This window comes from Convolutriloba macropyga, chromosome 10, assembly GCF_964194025.1.
Source record: "Convolutriloba macropyga chromosome 10, txConMacr16.3, whole genome shotgun sequence".
NCBI lineage: Eukaryota > Metazoa > Xenacoelomorpha > Acoela > Convolutidae > Convolutriloba > Convolutriloba macropyga.
Genome location: NC_134477.1, coordinates 55474392 through 55485026, shown reverse-complemented (window position 1 = coordinate 55485026; position 10635 = coordinate 55474392). Strand labels below are relative to the sequence as shown.

Here is a 10635-nt window from a genome sequence, read left to right as displayed (position 1 = left end):
GAAGGGTAAAGCGTACGGGTCTAGGAATGGAATAAGAGTGCAAACTGGACAAAATGGGGTTAGGGAGTGATAGATGATGAGAGGGGGTCCAAATCGCCAGGAGGAGATGGGTGGACGGATAACTGGTAGGGTGGGTAACTGAGGAGGGGGTTGAGGGAGGGGGTCAAACTTCTAAGAACCGCCCTTCACACGATTATTTTAAGTCTCCTCAACAATTTTGGCGAATCGCAGACTAATAAGGCGTAAGGTTCAAAGGGAGTTCCTTAGCCTTTTAATAACCTCCGTTTACGTGCAGTGCCTTTTCCCCATTTTTGAGGACGAAAAGATAAAAGCATGAGACCAACAATCTGCAAAGCGAAAAAAAGATCACTGCACTAAAATAATTGCTACAAACTGATCAAAAGGAAAAATTTTGTAGTCTGAGATAAGCAGGTCCGAGAACTATTATAACTAGAACTTGCAGCAACCATTTACTGTATTATAAGCCAATTCCACTTCATATTTTCATTTCTGGATTTTGGACTATAAAAAAGACAAATTTTTGGAAATCATTATTGAAATGCAAGTCAACTCATTAAATTTGATTAATACCTGTTTGAAAATTAATATTGAGTTAAAAACAGCCTAAAATTCAATAGAGAAAAAAACAGCTGCTTTGGGGATTTTATGAAAAAAATACTAACTGTCCACCTAAAATCATACCTAAAATTATACCAGAAATATCAAAAAAAATTGCTCACTCTTTTCAACTCGTACAGCCACACTTGCTAAATAAAATTACCTATATCTGACCCTCAATATTTTACATAGACTTCTCAACTTAATTTTAAGCAAATGACTTTCGTATATTTTTTTGGATCCATTTATTACTCAGCATAATTGACCCGGGTGACATGATGCACCACCCCCCATACCTGAAAAAACACCAATTTCTTTGACATAATCTTTTATATCTCGATTGGAGTTTTTGGGTGACCTTTGAAGTCTTGACAATGTGACCCGCCCTCAAATTGGGTAATATTAAACTCAACTCAGACATTAAGCATGGACAATATCGAGTGTAAGTAACCCTTTCTAAGAACTGCAAGTACAATAATCGCGTGTAAAATTAGAACTTTTTCTCCTCCTTAATCGGAGAATGATATGTAAAGAGTTCAAGCGCTTAAAATGGAATAAGGGTAAAAATTGTGGAATTCCGCTTTCCCAGTCTGAGGCCCCAGACCGAAAGTAGGTATGTCCAGACCGTTCGCAGCTCCTATGACTTTCAAGCATTTCAAAGCAAGTTCTTGTCTATATTATAGTGAGTTGAAAAATATATATGTCCAGCCTTTCGTGCGTTGAAACCAAGAAACTGAAAGAAAAATAATTTCAAATTTAGCTTGCCTAGGCAAAAGAAAGATTTTCATTAAAAAAATTTCGACGTTTTCGCTTAAATTTACTGAAAATAATTATTTTTATCGGATCAAGAAATTACTCAAATTAAAACAAACATAGGAAAACAGTCATTACAAAAATAATCTTGATCTTCACCTCTGGTCTTCGAGGTCAACGGATCTACATGGCCCACAATAAACTTTTTTGCTTTTGCCTGTTGCTGCTGTTCGCATAAAAATCTGGCCATAGTCTACTTTCAACGCACGATAGTCTGAGCATTAGCAATTTCGAACGCATGATAGTCTGATTATGAAGTTCAGAGTTATCTATGTTCAGCCTTTCGTGTGTTTATTTATCTTTTCAGACGGTGTAACTTCGAAATCACTACGCCCGCTGGTGCGTTCATATGAACTTTCGGTTTGGAATCTCAGCCTGTTTTCAGTTCTATCAATAAACCCGTTTATCATTTCAACCAGGTTTCAATCATGTTTGTATTTGGTACTATAAATATTGGTAAAAAAATCCGTTAGCCATGCTTTTCTGGCGAAAAAATAATTATGACAGATCCAGCCTAAAAGATGATAGAAAAAAATTAATGAAAAAAATTGAAACCAGGCCGAAAGTAGGTATGTCCAGACCGTCCCAGACGGGAATTCCTATGTCCTGACTTTGATGCGTTCAAAATATTCAATCATTTTCTGCGTGCACTTAACGGAGCCTATATGTTCGTGGTACTATAGATATTGGTAATTTAATCATGCAGTCATGCTTTTCTAGCGAAAAGGTAATTATGACAGATCCAGCCTAAAGGATGACAGAAAAAAATTAATGAAAAAAATTGAAACCAGAAGAATCCTCACCAGTTTTAATTTGTGATGCTTTAGAATTATAAAAGTAATTTATTAAGAACAGGCAAATAAATTTTGCTGATCAAAATAAAAATTTCCTTTATCAAATGCAATTCATTTGCCTTGAAGGAATCAATGGCTATTTCATTTTAAAATTCAGTTTCTATACATAATTTTTATTTTGAATAGAATAAAATGCTGCATGTTCAATACTATTGTCATTTAACATGTATTTGATATGAAATTTGTTTCTCTTAAGTGTAGTTTTTTTTAACCCTCCAATTTTTTTCTACGACTTTATTGGTTTCAAAACAAAAAACTAAGAAAAATTAATTTAAGGGAAACATTTTCTTCGATAATATATATCATTCACTAATTTATCCTAGAGCAAAATTATTCGATAGTTCTTTTTCGCTGATGTGATGTTTAATAGTCCTCTCTAAAAGAACCTTGACAATAGCTGAAAACTATCAGTGTCACTTCAAAGTACACTAAAATCTGATTTGAGAAAAATATAAAAAAATTCATTGAATGTTTTTATACCATTTATAAAATTTCCACGCTAAAAACCTCAATATCTTGTCTATTTCATTGATTTTGAATAATTTCACCGTCAAAAACCACGTTCACTAATCCAAAGAAAGTATTAAAAATAACCACCATTTTTTGTATTTTTCCTTTTAAATTTGTTTTTTATAGTGATGTCTCCTAACTTGAATTTAAGACGCAACTACCGATGAAAACTTCACCATCACTTATATAATTGATCTTTTTTCGTTTGAGCTTTAACTTTTCAAAAGATTTATAACTAGAAGAATTAAAACCTTTATGTAATGAATTGTCTGACATCAGATATTGTCTTTACTTACTTTTTACTTTTTTTACTGAAACCTAAAAACTTTTAATAGCATTAAGAGTTCAATTAGATGTTGAGTTTTCTTTAATAAAACATTACTATAAAGATGATTTTTATCAATCGATTTATATTTTGTAACATACTTTAATTTAGCATAATTGCTTGCTCCTATTTTTAAAAATCTAAGGTGGATGAAAATATGCAATAAAACACCACAACAAACAATGTTCATTCTCATTTTTGGTGTGAACAAAAAAAATAAATGGGCTCTCATAGCATAATCCATCTCTGTGACTTATTCTGCTAATCTTTAAAATCCTTTTAATGAACCGTACAAATGAACAAACAGACTGATTTGATTCGTTATTTTTCAATTGAAGTCTCTTCCTTAATTTTTCTAAAGCACCCAGATTAGCTTAAGTCTTTGCTGCTGACTTAAAATATATCGTTTTCAATTCCATCATCGCATGGTTTCAAATAATTAAAAAAAAACCAAAAGCAAAAGTTTCCACGGAAGATCTGAACGAAAGTCTACAAAAAATTTGATAAACAGCATTACCTAATTTACGATACTATACTATATAATCCGTTTCACTGAAACTTTAGCTGCTTCAACGCATAGTTGACAATATTTACTTTTAAATTGTTATTATTTTGATTATTAAATAATGAATCTCTAATTGATATGAGTTTCTGTGGTGTGAATACCACCGTGTTTACAAATTTTTCTGGAGCCTTAAAGATAAAATTAACAAAAAAAGTTCTTGAGTTTGACAGTACCCTTTTGATATTTTTGTTCCGACCCCTCTTGAGTGGGGAAGGAACTATAAACTCAAATGCGTTTTTTTTGTTCAGACAATTTTGGCCGATCGATATATTCATCGTAGAGAGTTGAGATTGGTATCGTTAGAAAGCTTGTCCAGCGTAGAATATGGAAATTAAAAGATTCCCTGATTTTCGTTCTTTACAGGGAGTTATCGAAGTTTAAACTATTGAGAAAATAAAGCGAATTCCGTAGATTTTATTCACATTTTCCGGAATTTTTGACCGAAATTTCGCCAATTTTGCTGAAATTTGTCAAAATTTTTAAAAAGTATCGTTGATTTTATTTTTAGAAACAAAAATATATTGTCGGCATGTTTATTTAACTTTTTGTAGAAAATTCTGGCTAAATAATTCAAAATTCAGACTTTTTCATCAAAAACATCAAAGTTTCTTTATTCCACTTTGATTAAATTTCAGAAAGTACACACCGAAACACCACTAACACAATCTTTGTAGACTCAAAAGAGGGCTATTTCCACTTCACATCCATTCCCTTCAAATTCCGTTGCAAGTGCTCCGTAAATATAACTTTGCCGTTTTTGCACACTTTATTCGTAGATTATCAAAAATGCAGTATTTATTTCTTAACTACGATTTCTCAGCTACTATTTATTTTTTAACTAACAAAATATCTATATCTATAACATTCGAAAAATTAAGTGTCCTTAATGGGTAAACAGCATCAGCAGGGCTAGTTTTGGACCAATCATGGACTGTTACAATCCAAAAATAATTCGCATTGTAATCACTCGCTCCATTTTTTAAAAAAAAAACTCGATTTTTTTAATATTAATTAAATAAGAGAACATTTGAAATCAAAGCTCACTAGTGATATCCAATTCCCTTCCCAATTAGCTCGAAATACGTGTATCTAGCTAATTACTTGAAAGCTTATGGTCGCTTTGACTTTTAAAAATATTTGATTTTTAAAAAAATAATGGCTTATTGAAATTTGCCTCAATTTTTCTCTTAATTTGGTCAACTTTTAGCTTAGTGCCAGCAATGAAAGAATGCTTCTTATTTTAAAGGAATTCCAATTCAATCTTTATTGCGGTTTTACGCCTGAAGTTATGGTTTTCTGGCTTTGATACTACTAGATTTCACATTTTTTTTATTTTTAGGTTTTTACTCATTCTTCAAGTTTTCTAGTTTTGTAACATTATCACGTTATTGACGTTCAAAAAAGTCACAATTGATAATATTAAAATACTGAAAGGGATAGATTATGATTTTAATGGCTTCGTCTCTACTTTTTCGAAGCCGTTATTTGCATTTTTTAATTTCGTCTTTAACTGTCGTTTTTATTTTCGTCTTTTTAGTCGTATGAAATTTCCTGTACAACGGCCCAGTGTCATTGGCTTTCATGAAAGCATAGATGAGCCGATATTCTGATATTAGCAGATAGCTGACGGCTTTCATGATTTTTAAAACAATTGTTTTCCAAAAATTAGAAAAAAAACGTTTTAATTTCGCAATTTTGATCCTTTTATTGGCTGTTTGTTACATAGTCTGGAGAAATACAAGCCAAATATGACCTTAATGTTGTAAGGGAAAGGTGTGAAAAGTGATTGGTAACACTAAATGTTTTTAAAAAAGTCGTTATGACTTCGACACGGGTTCTTCACGAAAAAACTAAATTAATTTTTAATCTTTGTCATATTCTTACGTTCTTTTTGTAGACGTAAGACATATTCTGGTTAATTGCAGGTCTCAAGGGCTTCCTTTGAAAGAGTAAACAAACCTATTTAACTATTTCATTTTGTAATTAATGGCTTTCATGTCTTTGGAAACATCTTTTTTTTTCAAAACAAAAAACAAGTATGACTTAGTTTTGCATCTTTTTGTTTTTTGTCTAGTTGTTACCTAGTTTCATTGAAGAGGTCACATATTTTCGAAAAACATTTTTCAAGTCTCGATTTATTTTGATGGCATTTCGTAATTGAACATACTTCTGTTTCTTAGAGAGGTTAAAGGGGCTACTATCAATACCAACAAGCATTAGAGATGGTAACTAATAGGAACGACGTTCAAATAGCGGGGGCATCTAAAATTGGGCTTTATGGGTTTATCTTGTTTCTATTTCTGACTTCAATTTTTTATACTGGCTCTGTTCATTTTGAATTACTTTGATCAGCAACTGATGTTCAAAATCACTTTTAGCGAATGAGAGAAAAGAGAAAGTAGCCTAGAGAAGTCAAAAAGATTTCACGCAAAATGTGTTGAAAAACAGGCAAAATGAGGTAAAGCGAAACATTATTTTGTTTGACGAAGTAAAAACATAGCAGGACAAGTCCTGACGTACAATTCAAAAAATTTTCATTGAACAAATAGAAAACTAGACCTAGAACGGACTATTAATGGATTGGGGAAACCATTTAGAAAAAATCCGATCCAAAAAATCAAAGAAACAGTAAAAATCAAAGAGAAATTGCCGCATGTGAACAAAAAACCAGTTGCGAGAAAGCGAATTTTTGTGCAAACACCGTTTTCTCACTCTACTTTAAAATTAGAGCAAAAAAAATTCAAGCCGCAAAACTACTCGCTTTTTCGCTCCATTTCCTGTTTTGGCGTGACCACAATCACCACTCCAATTTGACTTGAAAAATCTTGAAAATTTGTGAACTGATCTTAGAAAATAACAGCGCCCCAATACAATTCAAAGTCTTTGAATTGTAAAAAAAATTAGGAGCGGTATAACAACCGGCCGAGATGAGGGAGGCTATTAATGAATACCGGCAGTTCTTAATTCCTTTCTATAGAATCATTGGCAATCATAAACTTATGGGATATTTTATTTGATTTCTAATGGTTTTCATTACTTCGAAATTGTTTTGAAAATAAACGAATTTTTCAACTTTACGGTTTTTGTTCTTTAATGTCTAATTGTTACCAAGCCTTATTATGGACTTGTCCCATTTCTTTTCTCGTGAATTACAAATTATTTAGTTTAGTTTCAGTTTTATCTGACGCTATTTTGACTCTGTAATTAAGCTTTGTTTTTAAAACGGACAGAGAGTTTTTGATGTAATTAATGTTGTTGTAGTTTGATGTTGCTGTTCGCCTCGACTCGCTTTCTTAATATTGGCATATTTCATCAATCTAAAGCATCATTTCTTACTTCACTGAGTTATTTGCTTTGGAGGCTATCTTTTCGTTCATACATCAATTTTTTTAATATTACTTTTTTTGAGTTTTTCTATCTGTTCCTCATTTTGTAGACAATTATGCCAAAACTGTGGATGAGCGGGGTCGGAATCTTATGTGCGATCACACATTACCGAGCCTCCTTGTTATAAAACTCGCCATGATAACCATAAAATTTTTAAAAACATCAAGCTGTCAGATTGGTTGTCATTTGATCAAAAAAATTTTTATTCCAAATTCTAACGATGACTACTTTAACTTGTTGAGAAAAAAATTGGAGAGTTAAAAACAAATGTTGAATGGAAAAAATCAGTAAACGTGGCATTTGTAAAGCATCTGTAAGACAGATAGATAAAGCATAATGATTTTCTCCTATTCTAAATTACCATATAATAGGAGTTAGGCGTAAGTAGTAATTTGGACGACGTAGTGTTAATTATGAGTAACCTCTTTGAAGAAATCGTTTCATTTCGCGCGGGTAGCGGTTCCATTTACCCTAGTGGACTTCAAATGGCTATCTTAAGTGAAGAGGTCTTAAGCTTAGATAAAGGACACTTTTAAAGATTTTTTGGGCCAATTTTTGATAAAACATCTGAGGTCTAATTTCTAAAACATACCCAGCAGATTGCCGAAAAATAGCCGCCGTTAATTCCCACAACACTACTGGGATTGAAAGAAAATTATATCAACAAAAACTGATTTTTGTAAAAAAAAAACATTTTTAAGGGCGATTTATTTTGATGTCATTTCGTAATTGAATATACTCCTGTCTCTCAGTGAGAGGCTACAGGGTCTATTATCAATACCAATAAGCATTCTAGATAGTAACTAAAACTTATGAGACAAAGTTCAAGTACCGGGCATCTAAAAATGGTCTTTATGGGTTTATCCCGTTTCTATTTCTGACTTTGATTTTTTAATACTGACTCTCTTCATTTTGAATTGCTTTGCTGGGCAGCTGCTGTTTAGAAGGACTTTGAGCAGAATGACAGAAGAGTGACACTAGCCAAGAGAAATCAAAAAGATTTCACGCAAAATGTCGAAAAAGCGGCCAAATGGGTAAAGCGAAAAAAAGCTCCAAGAAAAAAAAAACATAGTAGGACGACTCCTGAAAAACAATTCAAAGAATTGAATGAAAAACTTAGAAAAATATACCTGACCAGCAGATCAATTGAGCGATGCCAGCCAAAACAAAAACAAAATCATCTCAAAAATATTGAGAAACAAACAATCAAACAAACCAGACAAAAATATACTCATTGCTTCTTTGATGTTTCAGCTTTCACCCTAAGGCAAAATTTGACCCCTTAAATATACCTATTTCAAAAATATGTTCGAAACCAATTTTTGTTTCTTAAATCGGTCCAGTATTAAATCTGCAAGACCTGAAAAAAATTCATTGGCCCTTGAAAATCTATTAACTCGAAAATGACCGGAAAAGTTTAAAAAAAACGAAATCAATTGCAAAATTTACTGAAATGGTGTCGAATGTTGTGATATTATTATCTTCGGAATCATTTATGTGTCTCTAAGGCTATCCAGTAGCCCAATTCCAAGCCTTAAAAAATCGTTGGCTCAAAGATCGATAGGCAAAAATTTTTAGAAATTTAAAATTTCAAAAAATAGAAATTTGTTCTATTAAAAGGTTGAAAACCATTCAATTGCCCCCTAGCAACTACTTAATAACATATCACACTATCAAACCCTGGATGAGGCTACCTGGCTACTGAGGCAAGAAAAACTGAATAAAAGAAAAATGTTTTGAAAAAACTTGAAAAAAAAGCATATTTCGAAAGGTTAAAGTGTTAAAAATAAATCCATTGAAACTAAAAACCATTCATTACTTTTTATCAGACAGTGGAATAGGTTTTCTGACACTTGAGAATGGACAAATATCAAAAATTGACAAAACCTTCAAAAAAACCTTGAAAAAATTGCAGATTTTATTTAAAAAAAAAACGCCAAAATTTAATTAAAATGTTGAAAACCAATCTATTGTTACTAGAAACCATGCTGTACCCTATTATCAAACCTTAAAGGAGATTCACTGGCCTGGACGGAGATTCAAAAAACATGAAAAAATGGCGAAAATTAGTATCATTTTGCGTGTTTGTGTGTGTAGTACCAAAACATATAGCTCAAATTCGTCATAACAATTAATTTTGTCTCGCAAGAGGCCTTCATCAACTTTTAAAAACTTCAACCTAAGACTAATCAAAACAAAAAATCACAAAAAAACATGAAAAAATGCACCATTTTGAGCCCAAGGACTCCTAAAAATGATCTTTTAACCTTAAATTAAGGCCATCCCAGCAGCTGCACCACTATAAGCACTTGGAAGACTACTAAAACCCACTTTGGACCTCTAATGAAACTTAATGCCCGCTGGGCTTTACCTGTTTATCCCGTTTTGAAAGATCAAAGTCATTGAAAAATGTGTGAACACATCTTAAAAAAAACGCAGCTCCCCAATGCAATTCAAATTCTTTGAATTGTAATAGGAGCGCTATAAAAGCCCGCGATAGGAGGGCGGCTATTTAAAAAATGTAAATTAATGGGAGAGTTGCAAATTAGTTCCAAATTAATGTCAAAGTTATAATTTTGTTTGCAAATTAATGTCAAATTTGCAAAACCTGTTTGCAAATATTTGCAAATATAATACATTATTTTACAAAATTTGTATATCCATTTGCAAATTTTTGCAAACTTGACCTTAGATTTCAACTAGGGTTGCAAGCTGTTGCACAAAAATGGCAAAATCTTGCAAGACGATCCATCAGCTTGCAAGAAGAAAAACATTAGGTCGCGTCTTGTTATCCTTGATAATTGTTCTTAAATTCTAACAGGGTATAACGCTTAAATTCTGTCCCTGGTTATATCCGTTATCAAAGACTTTTATTGAGTCACGTGATCAATGAGTTCCCAGCCTGTTTATACTTACGTGTATTTTCAGCACTCTGCACCCCCTGCAGAGGTGAGTTATAAGGTGTCCAGTAGGGTTGCACAGTTGTCCTAATTCTCAAAATACAATCGGTCACTTCAATTTTGAAAAACTCTCCCGTTGAGCTAGCATTGACAGCATTATGAGCCATCCAGTTCGAATCAGCCGGTGTTATCATTTTGACAATATGCCCATAAGTCCGGTCACAGAAATGTTCGCCTTGTTTGAAGAAAAAGCCACGCACACGCAGCTTGTCAGTTTTGACAAAATCTAAAACAAACTGCATAATTCCAGTTTCACAAATAAGATCACATGAAAAAAAAATTAAAGGTTATAAGAAAGTTAGAAAAAAGCGCGGTTAAAACGGATCTATTCTGTCCCCCCCCCCCCCATTTTAGTGAGCATAAATCCCCAGGCGCACGTGCTATTTTCTTACATAGTAACGTGCTATATAACATATAATTTGTAACTGGGGGGGGGGGGGGGGGGGGGGGGGGGCGTAAAACACACTAGGGGCCGAAACAGAATAGATCCGTTAAAACATATTTGTTTCGCCTACGTGTTTTCCACATGCGTTTCTAAGACTTAACTGTAAACTAACTGACTAAATTTACCTTTTAGTACAAAGACCTTTCTTGCCCTCAATT

At 32.8% G+C, this 10635-nt stretch overlaps 1 protein-coding gene across 1 annotated transcript in view; it reads right to left on the bottom strand.

Annotated features, from left to right (window-relative positions):
* Positions 1-870: 870 nt before the first annotated feature.
* Positions 871-10635, bottom strand: part of LOC142348080 (uncharacterized) — a 28629-nt gene continuing 18864 nt past the window's right edge. The window contains exons 4-5 of the mRNA XM_075399245.1: positions 9989-10258; positions 871-914 (exon numbers count right to left, since the gene is read on the bottom strand). Coding sequence (XP_075255360.1) covers positions 871-914; positions 9989-10258 — 314 coding nt within the window. The remainder of the gene's footprint in view (positions 915-9988; positions 10259-10635) is intronic.